This window comes from Scyliorhinus torazame, chromosome 22 (genome assembly GCF_047496885.1).
Source record: "Scyliorhinus torazame isolate Kashiwa2021f chromosome 22, sScyTor2.1, whole genome shotgun sequence".
In the NCBI taxonomy this organism is placed as follows: domain Eukaryota; kingdom Metazoa; phylum Chordata; class Chondrichthyes; order Carcharhiniformes; family Scyliorhinidae; genus Scyliorhinus; species Scyliorhinus torazame.
Window position 1 is genome coordinate 82,571,268 of NC_092728.1, and position 24,191 is coordinate 82,595,458.

General features: G+C 49.9%; 1 protein-coding gene across 2 annotated transcripts; it reads right to left on the reverse strand.

Moving 5' to 3' along the window:
• Nucleotides 1-1,976: 1,976 nt before the first annotated feature.
• On the reverse strand, nucleotides 1,977-22,903 carry LOC140398838 (uncharacterized). Of its 2 annotated transcripts, XM_072487790.1 has the most exons (9): nucleotides 22,741-22,903; nucleotides 19,703-19,823; nucleotides 17,925-18,041; nucleotides 14,263-14,360; nucleotides 5,053-5,133; nucleotides 3,978-4,100; nucleotides 3,112-3,261; nucleotides 2,981-3,028; nucleotides 1,977-2,806 (listed from the first exon to the last, which is right to left on the reverse strand). In XM_072487790.1, exons 1-9 carry the CDS (start codon nucleotides 22,807-22,809, stop codon nucleotides 2,684-2,686), a joined length of 930 nt encoding a protein of 309 aa, XP_072343891.1. In that variant the 5' UTR covers nucleotides 22,810-22,903; the 3' UTR covers nucleotides 1,977-2,683. The 2 variants fall into 2 exon arrangements, with proteins under 2 accessions (XP_072343891.1, XP_072343892.1); XM_072487791.1 differs by lacking the exon at nucleotides 3,978-4,100.
• Between the last annotated feature and the right edge of the window lie 1,288 nt (nucleotides 22,904-24,191).

Sequence of the window (24,191 nt, forward strand, 5' to 3'; positions counted from 1 at the left end):
TGCGCCTATCTTACCGCCATCATCTCCATAGCGCGGGGAAAAAAAACACGATTTCCTATCGGCCCGCCCCCTATGGCACAGCTCCCTCATTCCCCATCCCCCCTCTCTGTCCCTTTTTCCACCGGCGCCCACATTTCTTCGTGTCCCCCCATCAAGGGAAGAGAAATTCCCCATCCAACGTTACTACATAATAAACCTCCCATTTCCCACTTTACATTTCTGTACCACAACCTCGTTGTTTCCCCCCCAACATCAAACTCTCAGTTCTAGTCCAGTTTCTCTTCTTGGATAAAGGTCCATGCCTCATCCGCCGTTTCGAAGTAGTAGTGCTTGCCCTGATGCGTGACCCACAATCGCGCCGGCTGCAGCTTCCCAAATTTTATTTTCTTCCTGTGAAGCACCGCCTTGGCCCGATTAAAGCTCGCCCTCCTTCTCGCCACCTCCGCACTCCAGTCCTGATACACTCGTATCACCGCACTCTCCCACTTGCTACTCCGTACCTTCTTGGCCCAGCTCAGAACAGCCTCTCTGTCCATGAAGCGGTGAAATCTCACCACTATCACCCTTGGTATTTCACCCGCCTTTGGTCTTCTCACAAGGACCCGGTACGCTCCTTCCACCTCCAGGGGGCCCGTTGGGGCCTCAGCTCCCATTAGCGTATGGAGCATCGTGCTCACATAAGCCCCAACATCAGCTCCCCATCTGTTCCTTCGGGGAGACCTAAAATCCGTAGGTTCTTCCTCCTCGAGCTGTTCTCCAGGGCTTCCAACCTTTCGATACACCTTTTATGTAGCGCCTCATGCGTCTCCGTTTTTACCATCAGGCCCTGTATCTCATCCTCATTTTCGGCTGCCTTTGCCTTCACTACACGGAGCTCTATCGCCTGGACCTTTTGTGTTGCCTTCAGTCCATCGATTGCCAATAGCATCGGCGCCAGCACCCCCTTCTTTAGTTCCTCCACACACCGTCGGAGGAATTCCTGCTGGTCCGGGCCCCATGTCGTCTGGGCTCCATCCGCCGCCATCTTACTTCTCCCTTCTCTTCGCTGCCGCTGCTCCAAAGGATCCTTCACAATCTGGCCACTGCCACTGGTCCTTTCCATATACCCCCGGGGGGGCACCTTCCTTCGTCACCCCACACTGGGTTTGGTCTGAAAAAATTCCGTTGGGGCTCCCGAAAAGAGCCCAAAAGTCCATTAGAACGGGAGCTGCCGAATCGTGTGGCTTAGCTCCGCATCGCCGCAACTGGAAGTCCACAGCAAACATTGATAAGGTACAGCAGTGGTTTAAGGCCCCGGACTTATATGGGGGCAGATGGAGGAGAATATGGGGGCAGATGGAGCTCTGCAAGGCTGAGAGATCAGGAGCTGGAGGGGCGAGTTTGAAAATGACAGTGTTGCTGGCAGATCAGCGTTACATACTGACTGACATCACAACTTGCCATCTCTGAATACTCTGGTCTTCGCTCTGAACACCCACACTGGTGCCCTCAGCAAAATGCCATCCAGCATTGACAACACAGCAAGTTTGTGTGACACTGATACTGTTTGGTGAAGACTCAGAGGGCTGAAAGGCCTCCTTCTGTACCGTAACGATTCTGTGATACTCTCCAACCAAAATGGCACCCATAAATTGTCTTGATTTCTTTTTTTTACAAATGTTTTTTACTGAGTTTTCATATTTTATGAAAACAAATTATAAATTATACATTATCAAAGAAAAAACATGTAAAAACTAACCCATATATTTACAAGCGACCATTTTCATAACAATTGTGGCCGTGGCCCCTCTTTAATGGGCATACGTATTTTACATTCCCCAATATGGCCAAGACACATATTTACAGGTATTTATTTACAATTTGGTTTTGGCTTGCCATCGGACTGGTCACGTGAGGCTTTGTCCCTCCTGCTTGTCCCTTGCATTCCTTTTTGCTTGCCTTCACAAAACAAACAACCAGATAAAATGTTTCAGTGATGCTGGTTGAGGGATATTTATTGGTCAGGACATCAGGAGGACTCCTCTCCACCCTTTTTCGAATAGCGTCATGGGAAGGTTAACATAGATCTGAGAGGGTAGATGGTGCCTCAGTTTAACGTTGCATCCAAAACACACACCTCCAACTCGCTCAGTACTGCACTGAAATACTAGCGTAGAAAGTGGACTCAAGTGCCTAGAGTGGAATTGAAGCTCCAACCTTCTGACTCAAGGACAGCACATTGGAAAACAAAATTTCATCATAAAAATCCACATGAAAGTATTGCCAAAAATCAAGACAACATGAGGTAAGGTTTGTGATTTGAGAAGGTAACATGCATGAGATTTCTCCCATGTGGAGATGTGAGAGATGTCAAAAAAAAAATTCTGGTATGCAGCTTTTACATTTAAAAAAATGAAATGAAATGAAAATTGCTTGTTGTCACAAGTAGGCTTCAAATGAAGTTACTGTGAAAAGCCCCTCGTCGCCACATTCCGGCACCTGTTTGGGGAGGCTGATACGGGAATTGAACCCGCGCTGCTTGGCCTGCTTTAAAAGCCAGCTATTTAGCCCTGTGCTAAACCAACCCCAGAACAATCACTTTACACAAAGTCTATTTTTAATGTTATAGTCAACATATTTCATTGCATCTTTAAAATGGTTTGCTTGAGTAACTATTATATTATTTAACTGATCAGATTTCCTTCTAAAACTCTTGATGTAGGATGGATGTTGTAGATTCAGTTGTCAGTTCATAATCAGATGTTCCTGCAGTCAGAAGAGTATTGGAAGGAGAAAACTGGCAACTGAAGATTAAATCCAAATGACACTGGGGAAAGAAAGACAATCAGTCTTCAAAGAAGGTGATTTTAACACAACAATCTCAAATTAAGGTGCAGGTTACATTTGAAATAGTGTCTCAAAAATTGCGTTTGCCATGAGACCTTTGTGTATCTAGACCGGAGCATTGCTCATATACAATGAAGATTTTTGGGTGTATTACCTTCAGGGTCTTCTTGCATTCCCCATCTTCACAATCCCACACACGAATCTAGGAGAACAGATGAGAATGAATCGCCTGGCAGGCTATGGAAAACAAGAATTCCAGTTTAAATGAATCCCTTCCTCATTCACCGTTTCATCTCCTGCCGCTGTCACCAGCAGAATTGAATCCAGAGAGAACGACAGGGCCATCACCCGACCTGTGTGCTCCTTCAGAAGGAAGATCAGGCGCCCATTTCTCGGATCCCACACACGTACAGTCTTATCCCAGGAACCCGAAGCCTGTGAAACAATCAGAGAAACTTGCATCAGACAGAACTGGTGTTGTGAATACTAATTTGTTCGTCCATGTAAATGTGTTGGGTTCCCAACTCACAGGTGACAAGGACTTAGAATGAAGAGTCATTTATTCACAAGTTTATCAGCTTGTACCCTGCCCATGCTCCCGGGTGTATCACATGACCTCTTTTGGAGCCACATCATCATGTGACCACTCGGTCTACAGTCCATACAAATCTTTTACAGGATTTTATATTTTGATTTTCTAATTACCCCCTCCTGATCGGCTCAATGTGGATTGGTTACCTCGGTAACTTCAGTGTGTTACCCAATTGATGACCTTCGAGATTCTATGATTCTATTAGAAATGAACCTGACTTGTTTTCACCTGGCAGTTACACATACACTTTCCTACATCAACCATTGAAAGAAATAACCAAACTGACTTCCTTCCTTTACAAGCCCGTCACAGAGGGATCTTCCGGCCGTTCCCGCTGGTGGAACCTCCGCCGTGGGTTCCCTGGCGGTGAAGGGTAAAAACAACGGGAAACCCCATTGTCAGCCTGGCTAAGATCAGGTAGCTTAGCTCAGGCCAGAGACTTTCCTAATCTGCTTGGTCCAGTGCCACACCATACAAATATATCCACCAGTTGAGCCAGTGACAGTCAGTGGGCATTCCCATTTTCCCATTTCCCACTTCATTCCACCATTCAGCTTACCAGCATTCCAATTCCAGAAAATGCTACACAGCTCACGTTGCCCTTGTGACCACGCAAAGTTAGTTTTTGTTTCATTGTTTGTAAACTCCACACCCTCACTGTAAAATCCCAGGATCCAGTGGCCTATACAAGAAGAACAATAGCTTGTTCAAAACAATCTCTGATGTCCAGCAGCAAAAAACAAAGTCTGGATGATCTTAACAGGAACAGTTAGTTGGAGTCAGTACACAGGCAATTTGGAAATTACATTTATTACCAAAGAGATTCAACAGTTCACCACAAATATTACGATTCTGTCTTTTCAATGTATCGAATTGTATTCTTTTTCATGTTTCAATATATTTGCTTTTGTCTCCTGCCAGTTCCCTGCCTGGATCTGGTTCCTGAGGTTCAGTCACCCTCCACTACCTCACCCTTTCTCCATGGGTAGGTAAAGACAGTGAGTGTTGTTTGACCCTTTGATTGGGGTGAATTATAGCCAAACGCAATTCTGTCCGTATCGGAAATCCAGCTGTGGTCAGTGGAGAACATTGATGGGTGGGAAATCTTTTTAAAAATAAATTTAGAATACCCAATTCATTTTTCCCAATTAAGGGGCAATTTAGCGTGACCAATCCACCTACCCTGCACATCTTTGGATTGTGGGGGTGAAACCCACACAAACATGGGGAGAATGTGCAAACTCCACATGGACAGTGACCCAGGGCCGGGACCGAAGCTGGGACCTCGGCGCCTTGATGTAGCAGTGCTAACCAGTGCGCCACCTGATGGGTGGGAAATCTGACTCTATCGCCAATAGCTTCAAGTCCATTAAACCTTCATGAATCCTTCCACCTTTAAACGCTTTGGAACTAACCTGCTTCATACTCCTTTCCTGCATCATTATTTGTTTTATTCCTTTTATATATATATATATTTAACCTTTTCCCACATTCCCTGCCCTTTTTAAATGCTACGGAACATCTTTGATGTTGAAGGTGCGATATTAAGGTCAGTAGTAAATATATGTTGAGGCGCATTTGGGGATAATTGGAGATACATTATACAAGTATAATCATGAAGAAAGACAGATTACCAAATATCCTGCCTTGACCGAAAAGGCGCAGGTTTTGATGACGTTGTGATGTCCAGAGAGAGACTTCACCAGGCGGCCTGACTGCATAAAAAAACAGAATCCAAATAGTTTAGAATTAAGTTCTACACTGCCACGTACAGGTATGTCCACAAAGGAATCTCTCTCCATTAGAAAGAGAAAATATATAAATAGATTGTAGGGTTCCACTCTGCCTCAGGCATGGGGGAAGGCAAGAGGTAGACTTCTTCTGCCTGTTCCAGATCATCCATTCCATTCCTTAAATGTGACCAGAACAAGAGTTCCCTGCATGCCCATGCCCACTGTGCTGATTAGCTTTCACAATGTCTTCATCCTCCGACTGTCCTGGGAGCTGAAGCTCTTCATGTCACCAATGGAACTCTGTCAATGGTCGCTAAGAGACAAGGATATCTCTTGAGGAGATGGCTACTCACATTTTTACGTGGCTTGAATGGAGGCACACAGGTGCCACAATCCAAGCCATCTGCTCACCAGGTCAATCACTGAACAGGCCCATGAGGTTCTGAAGATGTGGCTCTGGTGCCTGGATCGGAAGGATATTTCTGCAAGGTTCCTGCACATTGAGATGTTCTACTGTGTTCTCCAGAGAGATAGGAACCTTGAAGTACTAAACAGACAGTTCATTGGAAGAAGCGGGATTTAGCTGGAGCGGTCCCTGGACAGAAAACACTCACCAAGATGGGGTGAACACTGGGGCATATCTGATAGAGGCATATTTCACCTGAGTGCAACTCATCCAGCAGTGTGACACAATCTTACTGTCCATGCATGGTTCACACGTCTCCAGCACTCTCCGTGTACCCCTCCCTATCCAGCTCTCTGTGTACCCCTCCCTCTCCAGCAATCTGTGTGTACCCTGCCCTCTCCAGCTCTCCGTGTACCCCTCCCTCTCCAGCTCTCTGTGTACCCCTCCCTCTCCAGCTCTCTGTGTACCCCTCCCTCTCCAGCTCTCCGTGTGCCCCTCCCTATCCAGCTCTCTGTGTACCCCTCCCTCTCCAGCTCTCCCTGTACCCCTCCCTCTCCAGCTCTCCCTGTACCCCTCCCTCTCCAGCTCTCCGTGTACCCCTCCCTCACCAGCAATCTGCGTGTACCCCGCCCTCTCCAGCACTCACCGTACCCCTCCCTCTCCAGCTCTCCGTGTACGCCTCCCTCTCCAGCTCTCCGTGTCTCCAGCACTCTCCGTGTACCCCTCCCTCTCCAGCTCTCCGTGTACCCCTCCCTCTCCAGCTCTCCGTGTCTCCAGCACTCTCCGTGTACCCCTCCCTCTCCAGCTCTCCGTGTACCCCTCCCTCTCCAGCTCTCCGTGTCTCCAGCACCCTCCATGTCCCCCTCCCTCTCCGTGTACACCTCCCTCTCCAGCTCTCCGTGTACCCCTCCTTCTCCTGCACTCCATGTACCCCTCCCTCTCCAGCACTCTGCGTGTACCCCTCCCTCTCCGTGTACCCCTCCAACTCCAGCTCTCCGTGTACCTCTCCCTCTCCCGCACTCCGTGTACCCCTTCCTCTCCAGCACTCTCCCTGTACCCCTCCCTCTCCAGCACTCTCCATACCCTCCCTCTCCAGCCCTCCGTGTACCCCTCCCTCTCCAGCTCTCCGTGTACCCCTCCCTCTCCAGCTCACTCTCCATACCCCTCCCTCTCCAGCACTCTCCATACCCCTCCCTCTCCAGCTCTCCGTGTACCCCTCCCTCTCCAGCACTCTCCGTGTACCCCTCCCTCTCCATCTCTCCGTGTACCCCTCCCTCTCCAGCTCTCCGTGTACCCCTCCCTCTCCAGCTCTCCGATTACCCCTCCCTCTCCAGCTCTCCGATTACCCCTCCCTCTCCAGCACTCTCCGTGTACCCCTCCCTCTCCAGCTCTCTGTGTACCCCCCCTTTCTGCATTCCGTGTACCCCTCCCTATCCAGGACTCCGTGTACTCCTCCCTCTCCAGCACTCTCTGTGTACCCCTCCCTCTCCAGCTCACCGTGTACCCCTCCAGCTCCTGCATTCTGTGTACCCCTCCATCCCCAGCTCTCTGTGTACCGCACCCTCTCCAGCTCTCTGTGTACCGCACCCTCTCCAGCTCTCTGTGTACCGCACCCTCTCCAGCTCTCTGTGTACCGCACCCTCTCCAGCTCTCTGTGTACCGCTCCCTCTCCAGCTCTCTGTGTACCGCTCCCTCTCCAGCATTCCATGTACCCCTCCCTCTCCTGCACTCCGGTAGACCTCCTTCTCCTGCACTCCGTGTACCCATCCCTCTCCAGCTCTCCGTGTACCCCTCCCTCTCCAGCTCTCCGTGTCTCCAGCACTCTCCGTGTACCCCTCCCTCTCCAGCTCTCCGTGTACCCCTCCCTCTCCAGCTCTCCGTGTACCCCTCCCTCTCCAGCTCTCGGTGTACCCCTCCCTCTCCAGCTCTCCGTGTACCCCTCCCTCTCCAGCTCTCCGTGTACCCCTCCCTCTCCAGCTCTCCGTGTCTCCAGCACTCTCCGTGTACCCCTCCCTCTCCAGCTCTCCGTGTACCCCTCCCTCTCCAGCTCTCCGTGTACCCCTCCCTCTCCAGCTCTCGATGTACCCCTCCCTCTCCAGCTCTCCGTGTACCCCTCCCTCCCCAGCTCTCCGTGTACCCCTCCCTCTCCAGCTCTCCATGTACCCCTCCCTCTCCAGCTCTCCGTGTCTCCAGCACCCTCCGTGTCCCCCTCCTTCTCCGTGTTCACCTCCCTCTCCAGCTCTCCGTGTACCCCTCCTTCTCCTGCACTCCATGTACCCCTCCCTCTCCAGCACTCTGCGTGTACCCCTCCCTCTCCGTGTACCCCTCCAACTCCAGCTCTCCGTGTACCCCTCCCGCACTGCGTGTACCCCTTCCTCTCCAGCACTCTCCCTGTACCCCTCCCTCTCCAGCACTCTCCATACCCCTCCCTCTCCAGCTCTCCGTGTACCCCTCCCCCTCCAGCACTCTCCGTGTACCCCTCCCTCTCCATCTCTCCGTGTACCCCTCCCTCTCCAGCTCTCCGTGTACCCCTCCCTCTCCAGCTCTCCGTGTACCCTTCCCTCTCCAGCTCTCCGTGTACCCCTCCCTCTCCAGCACCCTCCGTGTACCCCTCCCTCTCCAGCTCTCTGTGTACCCCCCCTTTCTGCATTCCGTGTACCCCTTCCTATCCAGGACTCCGTGTACTCCTCCCTCTCCAGCACTCTCTGTGTACCCCTCCCTCTCCAGCTCACCGTGTACCCCTCCCTCTCCAGCTCACCGTGTACCCCTCCAGCTCCTGCATTCTGTGTATCCCTCCATCCCCAGCTCTCTGTGTACCCCTCCATCCCCAGCTCTCTGTGTACCGCACCCTCTCCAGCTCTCTGTGTACCGCTCCCTCTCCAGCATTCCATGTACCCCTCCCTCTCCTGCACTCCGGTAAGACCTCCTTCTCCTGCACTCCGTGTACCCATCCCTCTCCAGCGCTCCCCGTGTACCCCTCCCTCTTCTGCATTCCATGTACCCCTCCCTCTCCAGCACTCCGTGTACCCCTCCCTCTCCAGCTCTCCGTGTACCCCTCCCTCTCCAGCACTCTCCGTGTACCCCTCCCTCCAGCACCCTCCGTGTACCCTCCCTCTCCAGCTCTCCGTGTACCCCTCCCTCTTCTGCATTCCGTGTACCCCTCCCTCTCCAGCACTCCGTGTACCCCTCCCTCTCCAGCACTCTCCGTGTACCCCTTCCTCTCCTGCACTCTCCGTGTACCCCTCCCTATCCAGCACCGTGTACCCCTCCCTCTCCAGCTCTCTGTGTACCCCTCCCTCTTCTGCATTCCGTGTACCCCTCCCTCTCCAGCACTCTCCGTGTACCCCTCCCTCTCCAGCACTCTCCGTGTACCCCTCCCTCTCCAGCTCTCCGTGTACCCCTCCCTCTCCAGCTCTCCATGTACCCCTCCCTCTCCAGCTCTATGATTACCCCTCCCTCTCCAGCTCTCCGATTACCCCTCCCTCTCCAGCACTCTCCATGTACCCCTCCCTCTCCAGCACTCTCTGTGTACCCCTCCCTCTCCAGCACTCCATGTACACCTCTCTCTTCAGCTCACTCTGTGTTCCCCTCCCTCTCCAGCTCTCTGTGTACCCCTCCCTCTTCTGCATTCCGTGTACCCCTCCCTCTCCAGCACTCTCCGTGTACCCCTCCCTCTCCAGCACTCTCCGTGTACCCCTCCCTCTCCAGCTCTCCGTGTACCCCTCCCTCTCCAGCTCTCCATGTACCCCTCCCTCTCCAGCTCTATGATTACCCCTCCCTCTCCAGCTCTCCGATTACCCCTCCCTCTCCAGCACTCTCCATGTACCCCTCCCTCTCCAGCACTCTCTGTGTACCCCTCCCTCTCCAGCACTCCATGTACACCTCTCTCTTCAGCTCACTCTGTGTTCCCCTCCCTCTCCAGCTCTCTGTGTACCCCTCCCTCTCCAGCTCTCTGTGTACCCCTCCCTCTCCAGCTCTCCATGTACCCCTCCCTCTCCAGCTCTCCATGTACCCCTCCCTCTCCAGCTCTCTGATTACCCCTCCCTCTCCAGCTCTCCGATTACCCCTCCCTCTCCAGCACACTCCGTGTACCCTCCCTCTCCAGCTCTCCGTGTACCCCTCCCTCTTCTGCATTCAGTGTACCCCTCCCTCTCCAGCACTCCCTGTACCCCTCCCTCTCCAGCTCTCCGTGTACCCCTCCCTCTCCAGCACTCTCCGTGTACCCCTCCCTCTCCAGCACTCTCCGTGTACCCCTCCCTCTCCAGCACTCTCCGTGTACCCCTCCCTCTCCAGCACCGTGTACCCGTCCCTATCCAACTCTCCGTGTACTCCTCTCTCTCCAGCTCTCCGTGTACCCCTCCCTCTCCAGCTCTCCGATTACCCCTTCCTCTCCAGCTCTCCGATTACCCCTCCCTCTCCAGCTCTCCGTGTACCCCTCCCTCTCCAGCACTCTGTGTACACCTCCCTCCGTGCACTCCGTGTATCCCTCCCTCTCCAGCATTCCGTGTACCCCTACCTCTCCAGCACTCTCCTATACCCCTCCCTCTCCTGCACTCTGTGTACCCCTCCCTCCCAGCAATCTCTGTGTGTCTCCAGCAGTCTGTGCACCTTTTCACGACCATTGTTTCACATCAGCACTCCTCTCTATTCCAGTTATGCCATTCACTTTCTCAATGGAGGAGCTCATGCGTTCAAAGTTCGTGATGGACACCCGGTGGTAGCACAGTCCTTGTGGAGACAATGTCCGTCTTCACATTGAGGATACCCTCCATCGTGTTGTGTGGCACTACCAATGTGCCAAATGAGATAGACTTCAAATAGATCTAGCAACTCAAGACTGGGCATCCAGGAGGCATTGTGGGCCATCAGCAGCAGCAAAATTGTATTCAGCGACAACCTGCAACTTCACGTCCGAGCATATCCCCCACTCTACCATTACCACCAAATCAGGGGTTCAACTCTGGTTCAATGAAGAGTGCAGGAGAGCGTGCCGGGAACAGCACCAGGCGTACATAGGAATGATGTGTCAACCTGGTGAAGCTCAGCACAGGACTCTGCAGTCCTGCCACATCCAGCCGTGAATGGTGGTGGACAATTAAACAACTCACTGGAAGAAGAGGAGGCTCCACAAATATCCCCAACCTCAATGATGGGCTGAGTGGATGATCCATCTGGGCTTCCTCCAGCATCACAGATGTCAGTATTCAGACATTGCAATTCACCCCACGTGATATCAAGAAACAGCTGAAGACAGCGGATACTGCAAAGGCTATGGGCCCGGACAATATCCCAGCACTGGTACTGAAGGCTTGCCCACCCCCTAGCCAAGCTATTCCTGTACATCTACAACATTGGCATATACCCAGCAATGCAGAAAATTGCTCCCCCGCCCACAAACATTCAATCCCTCCACCACCGACGAACAGTGGCAGCCGTGCGTACCATCTCCAAGATGCACAGCAGGAGCTCAACAGGGTTCCTTAGGCCGCACCTTCCAAACCCACGACCACTGCCATCTAGAAGGACAAGAGCAGATACCTGGGAACCCCACCATATGGAGGTTCCCCTCCTAGTCACTCACCACCTCGACTTGGAAATATATCACCGTTTCTTCACTGTCACTGGGTCAAAATCCTGGAATTGCCCCCCTAACAGCACTGTGGGCATACCTACACCTCAGGGACTGGACTGCAGCAGTTTAAGCACACCATCTTCTGAAGGCAACTAGGGATGGACAATAAATGTTGGCTGAACCAGCGACGCCCACATCCCTTAAATTAATTTTTTAAAAACATGGGCGCGATTCTCCGACCCCCCACCGGGTCGGAGAATCGCCGGGGGCTGGCGTGAATCCCGCCCCCGCCGTGTCCCGGATTCTCCGCCACCAGAGATTCGGCGGGGGCGGGAATCGCGCCGCGCCGTTCGGCGGGAATTGCGCCGGTCGGCGGGCCCATGCCCGCTGATTCTCCGGCCCGCGATGGGCCGAAGTCCCGCCGCTGTCAACCCATGCCAGCTGACGTGGATTAAACCTCCTTTTGAACGGCGGGACAAGGCGGCGCGGGCGGGCTCTGGGGTCCTGGGGGGGGCGCGGGGCAATCTGGCCCTGGGGGGTGCCCCCAGGTGGCCTGGCCCGGGATCGGGGCACACCGATCCGCAGGCGGGCCTGTGCCCTGATGGCACTCTGTTTCTTCCGCCTTCGCCATGGTCTTCACTATGGCGGAGGTGGAAGAGACCCCCCTCCCCTGCGCATGCGCGGGGATGCCGTGAGCGGCCGCTGACGCTCCCGCGCATGTGTCGCCTGGCGAAGACCTTTCCGCATCTTTGGGGCGACCCGACGCCGGAGTGGCTCCCGCCACTCCATTACGCCAGAACCCCCCGCCCCGCTGGGTAGGGGAGAATCCCACCCCATGAGGTAAATGGATTCCTCCATTCTCAGACCAAGACCCTACTCTGCATGGGCAACTTCACATATGGGCACACATCTCTTACTGGTCATTCAATCACCTTACTTGTGACTCCTGAGGCTGTGCACCTGTGCCCAGCTGAACATGGCTTTATATGTCCCCCATGCTCCGAGGAGGGAAGACCACAGCAGCCTCTGCCCCCCCCCACCCACCACAAACCATGCTCTCCACCGAGTGCCGCCTGAGGACCCAATGCTGTGAGTGTGCCTGCACTGGTGAGGGTGTGCTCGTTAGACGTGTCCGCGCTGACTCTGCTGTTTCTTCTGATTAGCGCAGTGCCGCGCCAAAACTGAAACATTTCTCCATCAAATCCATATCTGTGGGAAACACTAGGCGATCCTGAGAACTGACTTTTGACAGTAGAAAGCTTTGCAGTTGGATGGGGTGGGGGAATGCACTCTGTGTCCTTCGACTTCAGGTGACAATACTGCTTCACCCTCTCCTCTGCTCCGGGCAGCTCATTTGTTTTCCTTCCCAACTTGAGGGGCCATCCTAGGGATTTCAATGGCTTCCTCCTATTGGCAGAACTGAGCATCCTGAGCTCCTTTCCCTGCGAGGACAGGCCAGGAGAGAGAGAGAGAGAGAGGGAGAAAGAGATAAGGCACATTTGGGCTCTCTGATCAATGCCAGCGGCTCACTGACATACAAAGTTGCATATACCAGTGGTGCCAGCTGGTCAACAGCGGTCAGTCTCTGAGCCTTGCTCAGGGTCAGTAATTAGCCTGGGCAAACATTCTCCCATGTTCAGCAGCACCATGTGTGCGGAGATAGCTCAGCTGTTGAGTCTGCTGGAGGCCCGGAGGCACTCACCTCTTGTGTCTCCCGCACCCAGCTCTGCAGTGACTGCTTACATGTTCTGTCACCTCCAGCCAGACCTGTTTAATTTGGTTGGATGGCCTTCTCCTGCCATCCTTCGGGAATAAGACCCCTGCCTTTCACATGCAGCCTGCAAAATGACCTCATGGTCTTCATGCGCTAGACTTAGCCTCATTCAGTTTTAAAGAAGTTCACAGGCCGCATATGATGGTGGCCAGAATGAGCAGGTTTTTGGAGGGGGTGGAGGATAGGTGTGGGTAAACCAGGCCCACATGTTTTGGGCCTGTCCGAAGCTGCAGGGATTTTGGCGGGGGTTCGCTGATGTGATGTCTAAGGTGCTGAGGGAGAAAGTGGTCCCGAGTCCAAAAGTGACAATGTTTGGAGTGTCAGATGACCCGGGAGTCCAGGAGGTGAGAGAGGCCGGCGTTTTGCCCTTTGCCTCTTTGGTAGCCCGGAGACGGATCTAGTTGGGATGGAGGGACTCGGGGCCACCGGATCGGGGGGTGAGGGGGTTTGGGGTGGTGGGGGGGGGGGGGGGATGAGCGACCTTTCTGAATTCCTCAGGTTGGAAAAAAATCCAGTTTGCATCAAGAGGGACTGTGGAGGGGTTTGCCTGGAGACTTCTTCCAGGATAGTTAAGTCAGCAGGGGGAGGGGGACTTTGGGGTTAAAAAAGGAGGCAGAATGGGTGGAGGGTAACAACAGAGAGGGTGGGGTGCAGGGGTGTTGGTTATTTATCTGTTATGAGATTTCCTGTTGTTCTTGTTTTGATTTTGGTTGATGTATTTATGTATATAAATGCCTTAATAAAAACACTTAAAAAACCAAAATGATCTCATGGGCAGCATTGCAAGCTTTGGGGCAACCCTGCCATTGGGTGCTTGGTCTCCACCACTCCTCCAGCTAACCTCCACCTGCCATCTAGAATTGTAAAGACAGCTGTCAGAATATTAGCTGCTGTCGTGCCTTTAAATCAGACCCACAATTTCACAATCCTACCCGCCGCCACTAATTGGCCGCCAAACAGCACGGTTCAATTCCCGTAACAGCCTCCCCGAACAGGCGCCGGAATGTGGCGACTAGGGGCTTTTCACAGTAACTTCATTGAAGCCTACTTGTGACAATAAGCGATTTTCATTTCATTTTCATTTCATTTCAAACCCACCTTCCAGCCAAATAGGGTCAACTTTGGGGAAAAAATCAGGATCCGGAACCACTTCCCCCTCAGAGTAAGGTAGGGATGTAGAAACGGTGTTGATGTCAGTACCTCCACCCAAACAGAAAATCTTGCCCAGGGTAAACAATGAGACGAGGATAGGAACAGTGTTGTTGGAGCGGTTAATATTTAAGGCGATAGAGGAAGGGGCAAGGTTGAGCTCCTGTCAGACACAGTAAACAGAATTAAATTAAAAGGCCTGCAACTAACCTTTGGATCCCACAGAATAGCTGTATGATCCCAACTTCCCGATACGAGTAGGTTCATATCATGGCTAAAGCACACGGTCTCCACCATCTTACTGTGTCCTAAGAATAAGAACAATACAGCTCGTTGGACTCTGTTAGAGAATTATATTAAGAAACCATAAATGAGATGGGAGCTCTGTGGTTTGGGGTGATACAGAAGAGAATCAGTTTTGATACAAAGTAAAGCTGAATGTTGAAACTAAAATTCATTAACTAAAACCCAGAGCAGTAAACATTATTGAATTGATTGCCGTCAAATTTGCGGAGATCTGGATTTCATTTTCATTTTCCATGTATTTGTGTCGGAGCTAAACTTCACATCAGCAACCTTGATACTGATAGAAGATTCAGAGAATGCACGCCTACACAGAGGGAAATCTTCAGGAAATAAGTTCCTTCCTTCAGCCATAACCATAGTCTAATGAATCTATATCACGAATATGGAAACATATTGCACAAAAAGTTTTACATTTAGTGCTAATTTATGCATGAAGCTGCTGTGCTGTGTTCTGGTGCCTCTTTCTCAAACTGCTCTTGTACTAACCCAGATTCTGTCAGATTATATCATAGAATTTACAGTACAGAAGGAGGCCATTTGGCCCATCGAGTCTGCATCGGCTCTTGGAAAGAGCACCCTACCCAAGGTCAACACCTCCACCCTATCCCCATAACCCAGTAGCCCCACCCAACACTAAGGGCAATTTTGGACACTAAGGGCAATTTATCATGGCCAATCCACCTAACCTGCACATCTTTGGACTGTGGGAGGAAACCGGAGCACCCGGAGGAAACCCACACGCACACGGGGAGAACGTGCAGACTCTGCACAGGCGGTGACCCAAGCTGGGAATCGAACCTGGGACCCTGGAGCTGTGAAGCAATTGTGCTAACCACTATGCTACCATGCTGCCGTATCTGATACATCACAATTGTTTTCTACTCTCCTTTTGTCCATAAAATGAGCTTCTTCTAAATGTACAACTGTATATTTTCCAGAGGTATGCTTATTTTTTCTTTATATGGGACTCGTTGCTATCTCTCAAAGACATTAAAGGAACATCAGAAGAAGCTACAGTTGTTCTCCTTAAAAGGTTGAGGGAAGGTTTTAATAAATGTATCCAAAATTATGAATGGGCCCAGAGTATAATTCAGGAGAAACTGTTGCCATTGCTGAGTGGAGACCCTTAATCTAGGGGACACAGGATAAACAATGGACCAGAGGAGAAACGAGAAGGGCTTTTTTTTTATTTTAAAAGTTATGATCTAGCCGTAAGTCTGGTGTTAGCAGATAACTTTCACAGAGAAGTTGGATACTGTCCTCAATTTCTTTCCATTTGTGGACAATGAGGAAAGAGTTGGGGATTGGAACTAAGTGGATTACCTTTCAAAGAACTGGCAAAGGCAACCACCAGTCTGAACGACTTAAAAAGTTGCTTGGAAAATATCTGGGTCTAAAAATTAATCAGGGAATCAAAGCAGCTTTTGTATTTAGCTGTAATGACTGAATCAAAAGTTCTAATAAAAGTTCTAGGCAATGGGTGCAAAAGGGACATGGCTTTGTTGCTTTGAATTCTATGTATTGCCAATAGATGTGTGCGTTGGAATTCTATACAACATGAATGGATGGAATAAAAACAGAAAATGCTGCATAAATTCAGCAGGTCTGGTAGCATCTGTGGAGAGAGACAGAGGCGCAATCTAACGTGAAAGTTTCTAAGGGCGGGATCTACCAGTCACATTGCACCCGAAAAACAGCGAGGTGTGGCACAACACAGCCGGTAGATGCCGGGAGATTCCACTTCCGGGATCTACCGGGCTTGCCATGCCTTGCGGATCTAACACACTCTCGTGAGATGTCACGATGCGAATCCCGCCTCTTGTGGGCGGGATCACTATCTGAAAAATCTGCATATTAGAGTGAGACAGTTAGTCTCACTCTAATAAGCATTCCCGAGATCTAACCAAGGCATTGGGACCTAACCACCTTGGAGATCTTGGGTGAGCGCAGTTCAGTACTGGCCTCCACAAATGGGGACCAGACACAACAGCACTTGTGGTGGTCTCCTAGGGATTGGAGGCTCCGCTTACCTTCTGGACAGGATGGTACCCTGGCACTGCTGGTGCCACCTGGCACCTTGGCACTCACACCATAATACTGCCCAGGTGTTCTTGGCAGGGGCACTGCCAGGGTGCCAGGCTGGTGGTACCAAGCTGGCACCCTGGCATACAGCTTGACCAGTAGGAAACATACAATATCTACCAATGGTGTTCCAGCATTAGCAGGTACCGTAATACCTCTACACAGACTACCACAGGGTTCAAGGGATCCTGTGCACTGCGGTGATTGAGCTGGGGGTTCCCTGCATGGGTGTGTGGGGGGGGTGTGTGGGGAGGCCTGACGAATCCATTATAGTGAGTTGGAGCTTTTAAAATGGCGTCCCACTCTCTCGCTGCACTGAGGAGTTCCAGTGAGCGGAACTACTCAGTGCAGGCAACAGGGATAAGTGCAGCTTCATTATGGAATTCCCCGCTGAGGCCCCCGATCTATCCAGATGGGCATTAGATCGCGGGGTGTTTCTTGGTGTCCGAGCACTGGGAAAGACCCAGCTCATCTCGCGCTACGGGACTTTGTCCAAATTTGGGTAGATCATGACCATCGTGTCATTTGTGATGGTTTTGCTGGGAGTTTCCCAACGCTATCAAATGACACTTAGTCACTTTTTTGAGCCCTGGGGTGTTTTCACCGGTTTAGTCCACACTTAGAATTATTTTCATCACTGGAGTGCTCCTTCTTCTCGCACGTGTATAGGGTGTACTCTAGAATTGATTTCTCTGTGGTGAATCGAGCAGTGCTGATAGGGGTTGTGGGGGGCGGAGTATGCGGGAATTGTGATTTTGGATGATGCACTGCATTGGTTGGAGGGGAGGCTTAGCTCGGAAGGCCCCAGGGTCAGACGGCTTCCCAGTGGAGTTCTATAAGACGTTTGAGGCAGAGTTGGCCCCTCACCTGCTGGGGATGTTTAGTGAGGTGATGGAGAAGGCCCACACAAAACTAAAGCGCCATAAACCAGAAAGTCAGGTGCTGTTGACAGCCGTCTAATTTCAAACTGTATAAATTGGAGGTTTCAGCCCATTCATTTTGATAAGTGTAACCAGGTTCAGTTTTAACCCTGTTTCACACATACCACCTTGTTAATGCAGTCAACCTCAAACACTGCCTGCCTCGGTCTGGAATCCTCTCCCTTGGACCCTGTGGTAGTCTGTGTAGAGGTATTACAGTACCTGGTAATGCTGGAACACCATTGGTAGATATTGTATGTTTCCTACTGGTCAAGCTGTATGGTAGCTCCGCCCTGCAAGGCGGGGTATAAGAGCCCGTGCCGCCCCAGCAGCCTTCATTCTGTCCCTGAGCTGCTGGGGGAAACATCTAGCTTATTAAAGCCTTCAGTTGGACTACTACCTCGCGTTAGTGGTCATTGATCGTGCATCAGACCACCCCCCCTTCACTCCCCCACCCCCATTCTGTTTAAGTCTGGGCAAAGACAATTAACCCTGGTGACCGCCATGCTGGGAAAGTGTGTTTTCTGCCTCTGTTGTGGTCAGGATATTTTCTCACACAGATACCTTTTAGAACGTGCAGACACACTCCAGTTTTCACATTCCACACTCTGACAGTACAATCAGAGGACCCACTTGCGAAGAGAGTAGCATCGGCAGAGAACGCACACGCCTTCACTGGGCCTGTTGGGGTAGAAGCCAGAATCTATTCACACTCAATTATTACACAACATGTAACATTACACTGCCACGCAAACACAACTTTAAACAATTCTGATGCAATTTTGCGCTAGCAAAATGGGTCCATTCTTGCTAGCAACCTATTAATGAATCAACCCAAATAATGAGCCAAAGCTAACCTGAGCATTTTCCTCGATGGCTGTGAATGTGGCTACAACAAACCCTTTTAAAATGGATTCTATTATTTATAGATTTCTTGCCACCTTTTGAAATACCCAAGCATGTTAAATTGCAATGGGCAATTGCACTGTATGAGAACATTTTGGCATCTAGAATACTTGCCGGTCTTCACTTGTTCAGCAAACCTAATACTCTATTAGCCATCCTCTAAACTGGGCATGTACAAATATTCCTGAGCCATAGAACTGAAACTATACAATTCAAGTGCTGCCATAGTTAAAGTATATCTGAGACACCGGAAGGGATTTTCCAGTCCACCACAGTGGCAGAGAGAGCTCACCATTGGCCGCCAGTACGATCTTCCAGCCTTGCCATTGTCTATGGTGTTTTTGTGCAGCTCTCTCATTCAGCCGCTGGGGAACCCATCGTGGAGATTCACCTTCAGTGGGATCGGAAGATCCCGTCAGTGGGACGGGCTGGAAAATCCCACCCAATACCTATAAATGAAGAACGGCGTGCACAGAGTTGGGAGAATCTACTGAAAATAGAGTGGCAATGGGGATTCAGTGCAGAGGTGATCCCAGGAGATGTTAGGAGGAGGCGGAATGGCTGAAATTAGAAATCCTAAGCTTGCGAATGCATTATGACATTAATAATTTAAACTGTACAAATTAATTAATTTTAAAAAGACCAAACATAAAGTGAGTAAATTACATTTTAAAATAGGAGAAGGGTAGAGGTTGCAGTGGAATGGTCCAATGTATTGTCACTTTGAGAGACAACATCATCCATTGCTATTTCAATCCAGTCCCTACTTTTGGGTTCATTATTACTGTGCTTGTTCATATTATATTGATCAATCACACCAATGACATTATTGAAGTTCCCTGTGGTCAACTAATTACTGCCAAGTCCTTGGACTTACATTTTAGCTGCCCCAATGCCTCAGTCGGATAAGAAACTGTGGTGATTGTCCCTTTAAAGGTCACAGAGCAGAGTATGGGGCGCCTGGCCTGGGTGTCCAATGTGGGAGTCAGAGTGGAAAATCACCTCAGGGGGAGGAGTTCTCCTCGGTAGAGGTATTTTAGAGATAGCTGCAAACATGCAGATGCCCTACACACGCCTCGTTAATAAATCCCTTGCTGTTCACGAATGAAGTCTTTAAAAGTGAATCATTACAGAGACAGAACACCCCTTCCGTGTTAATCCTGCCAATGCCACTTTTCCACAATTTCCCTGCGTTGTGGTGCCATAACTGCTCACAAATACTTTCCAGATCTTGTAGAAGCCAATCAGCAGCTAAATTCCCTGAAAGACTTAAGACTGAAATACAAATTCCCACAACTGACAGTCATTAAGATTACAAAACATACAGCGAACACATGATGCATTATTTGCTGGACGGCCATTATGGGCTGTGAACAAATCAGAAATATGTAAAGAATATCAACAAGGAACTGAAAGATGTCACTGAAATCACATACCTGTGTGACCTTTGACTGTAGATCGAAGTTTTTCGTTTTTAACGTTCCACACACAAACGTTACAGTCGTCTGAACCTGTTAGTAGGAGCTGACCATCCCGAGAGAACGAGCAATGGTTCACCTACACAAAACAAACCATCTCATAACAGGCGCCCTCAATCACTTCTGCTGCATTTAGTCTCAGTAGATTTCCAAGCACTAATAGATTTTTAAAAAATGTGTTTTGTCATAAAACTAGTCTCAGTTTTAAATGGAATTATTTACAGGCACAAAGCCATTTTTAAGCCACACAATAGGAAAATTACCAAGGGCAGAATCGTCTCACCTTCATTAATTTGCAGCTCACTCATCCCGCCTGTCAATTAGCGGGAACCCTGACTGCACTTTCAAAATATTCCAGGAGATGTCATCACATGACCGCCTGCCACCCTTTCCCCAGACCCCTGCCATTGGCCACCTAACATGTCAATCATGTCAGAGCCCCATTTTCCCAAAGCTTTCCAATTTATTTTCGGTCTATCTTCACACCCACACATTTTTCTCCCTTTGGGGAACAATAGGGGAAGTGGTGGAATGATTCCTGAGCTGATTATCAGCCCATTGAACTACATTGAACATTCCTTCTGTGGCCAACAGGTCCTGGTGTTGGACTTGAACCCAGAGCTTCTAGTCTAGAGGTAGGGATGCTACCATGAGCCACAAGTCCTCCTCCGACTGCTCTTTACCAGAGCAAACCAATTAACACCCGCCACTGGACTTCTTGACCAGGGCGATTGGGTGACACTGTCATTCAGTCAGTCGAAGGATTTCTAATGGAAGGGACCACCACATGTTTCAGAAATTCTTACCAGCAGTTGGGATTGTTGAGGCTGTATCCCACACAGGAATGGTGAGGAGACCCTGCCCCCCATCACTGGTCACCCCCTCTTACCTGGAGATCCAGCTAAGGGACAGGAGGAAAAGTACTTCCAACCATGGATGGAAATGACCAAGGAAGTCAGCAGAAGTGCGACCCCGCTCCGGGTGGATCCAGGACTCTGGGGACTTGACGTAAAGCTGTCAGGTGCCAAGCCGTACACTCGGATTTTCCCCAGCATTCTCCTGCGTAGCATCACCTCAAGGCCACACACCTTACAGTTCATCTCACTCCTCTCTCTGCAGGTGCCTCACCTCCCATTTAAGCAGCTGCCACTCACTCTCGCTCTCAGTGTATTGGCCCATAGCTCACAGGCCCTACTTAGGCTCACTCCCCAACCTATCCCTGTAACCGCACCTAACCTGGACATCTCTGGATACTGTATTTTTTTTAAAAAAATTTTTTAGAGTACCCAATCATTTTTTTTCCAATTAAGGGGCAACTTAGCGTGGCCAATCCACCCACCCTGCATATCTTTGGGTTGTGGGGGTGAAACCCATGCAGACACGAGAACAATGTGCGAACTCCACACGGACAATGACCAGGGGACGGAATTGAACCCGGGTCTTCAGCACTGTAGGCAGCAGTGCAAACCACTGTGCCACCATGCCGCCCTATCTCTGGACACTAAGGGGCAATTTAGCATGACCAATCCACCTAGCCTGCACATCTTTGGACTGTGGGAGGAAACCAGGGCACCCGGTGGAAACCCACGCACACACGGGGAGAAAGCATAAACTCCACACAGTCAGTCACTCAAGGCCGGAATTGAACCTGGGTCCCTGACTCTGTGAGGCAGCAGTGACTCAAGAAAGCCTGCTCCCACTGGTATGTGAATGGATAATTTCTTCAGTTCTCTGCCGGAGAGAAAGTCAAACGTACCATAGGGTAGGTAGGGTAAGGTAAGGAGGCAGGTCTAATATCCACTCGGTCAGAACAGGGATCAACCCCAATGCTGTTGGCATCATCCACGACAGCCAACCACATTCCCCCCCCAAAGTTACTGCAGCAATGTACACTTGTGTGGCAGCTTGGAGCTATAAAAGTAATGGGAGCGACTCCAATTTCTTTCCAGAGCATGGCTGGCCATGAATTTTTCCGTCTTATTGCCTGTTATTGGTGTACGGTGGAAGGATTCACAAGTTGATACTCAGCTTGTTTGGCTGCATTATAAACGTGCCCTCTTTGGCCAACAAGGCCCGGGGAGCCTGAACCCAGAGGCAGGGACATTACCCACTGTGCAATGAGAGCTACAGGAGATCACTGCAGAGCATAAATCTAAGATCATTACCAAAGGACATAATTTGTGGGAAAACTTAGTTTTACAAATGTTGTTAGATGGGAAGCAAAACTCATAATAGCTTTTAAAGGGGAGTGGATAAATATTTTAAAACTAATTTATTTAAACATTTCGGAATATGTTTGTGGTAAACCACTGTATTATATTGTACTTACTGTTCTTACTTATTGTACTTACTGTTTGTTACATGTCTGGGTTTGTCCCTGCTGGCTCCGCCCCTCGGGCTCAAGTATAAAGGCGGCTAATCTCCAGCCCTGCCCTCATTCTGGGACCGGCTGCCAGCAGGTGTCTTTTAGCTGATTAAAGCCACAGTTTACTCTTCCGACTCTCGTCTGTCGTCATTGAAGGTACATCAAAGTTTAAGTGAATATCTCAGGGATCTGGGCTCCTCCTGTGGTGGCACAGTGGTTAGCACTGCTGCCTCACAGCACCAGGGACCTGGGTTCGATTCTGACCATAGGTGACTGTGTGGAGTTTGCACTTTCTCCCCGTGTCTGCGGGGGTTTCCTCCGGGTGCTCCGGTTTCCTCCCACAGTTCAAAGATGGGCAGGTTAGGTGGATTGGCCACGTTAAATTGCCTCCTTAGTGTCCAACGGTGACAGTGGGGTTACAGAGGAGTGGGCCTAAGTAGGAAGCTCTTTCAGAGGGTCGGCGCAGACTCAATGGGCCAAATGGCCTCCTTCTGCACTGTAGAAATGTTATGATTTCTATGAACAATATGATTCAATGAGAGTTTCTTCTTAAGTGTATACTATAAATATTTGAAATGTACAATCAATCTCCCAAAGTCTAAGGTTAGAAGACATTGGGGTTGCTGCTTACCTCTGACTGATGTGAGGAAAAGTATTTTACAGATAGGTTGTTGAAATGTGAGGCCAATCTCTTCCACATGGTTAATTGATACAGCTGTTTTTTTTCTTTTTGTTAAATATTTTCACCATTGCCATCGATCAGATCCTGTAGATTCCTGGCCAGTTGTGTGGTATTTGCATTTCCACTGTGAACTATGAGAAGAAATTCTTTAGCGGAGAATGGGGTGACACAGGTTCTGAGTGGCTGAAGTTGTTTGTGGGCAAAGAGGTGTGACTGCGGACAACATTTACATTCAATAAACTCTCCCTCCCTCTGTTTTATATTTTCAAAAGAACACAAGGAAATGTCAAATTACTCATTAATCACCGGTTGGACCTAATTTGTCAGATATATTACTTTCACTGGCATTCATAAGAATGAGAGGCGATGTGACTGGAATGTGTAAGATCCCTGAGGGGGCTCGATGCAGTGAATGACTTAAACTCAGGGAAACAGTTCTAAGAATAATAGCTCTTCTCCCTTTGAAGGCAGAGATGAAGAGAATTATTTTTCTTTGAGGGTTGTTAGTCAGAGAGCAGTGGAGGCTGCGTCATTGTATATATTCAAGGTTGAGTTGTATAGATTTTTGACAAATAAGAGAGTCAAAGGTTATGACGGGAGGGGTCGGTTGAGGGGGGTGGGGGGGGGGGTTCGGGGTGGGGGGGGAAGGGGGGGTAAGTTCGTAATTAGTAGGGGATGCGCTATTGTTTATTGTTTAATGTTTATTTGTTTATTTATGCACTTTTGTTCTTGTTGTTTTATTATTTGTGCAAAGGGGCGGTTTCTATTTTTCTGTTGTGATAATCTGTGAAAAATTTTGAATAAAAATGATTTTAAAATTTTTCTGCTAGGTTGCTCAGGAGTGAAGTAAGCAAACAACGACACTGACTGAAATGGGAACCACGGAGCGTCAGTGAGCACGGGGGTGATGAGTGAACAGGACTTGGAGCAAGTAAGGTAATGGACGTTTACAGAGGATGCTAAGGAAGCCACCCAGGAGAGGATTGGAAAAGTTTGGGTCTGGAGGTGACAAAGGCAAGGTTAAAGGTAAGCAGCTGACTGAGGTGGAGATTAACAACATTAGAGTTGGAAATCTATGGCCTGAACGTTACCTGTCTGGGCCGCACGGCACAACCCAGAAATGCGTTAAAATCTTTCGAGAAGATGTTGGTAGCATTTCCCGAAGTCATCGCGTACACACACATGTCGCGGTCGGCCAGTGCGTGTGTGAGTGAACTATTTTGGGACCAATCAACTTAATACACTAAAAGAAACAAACTCACAGACAAATTAAAAGGAGCCGCTCCTTGAAGGGATACTATCCAACAAAACAAAGAGGAACAGAAACTTGACAAACACCAAATCAAAGTGTGGTTAAGAGGGCCGATAAAGCACTCCAACCCCTGCGGTGCCCACTGTGC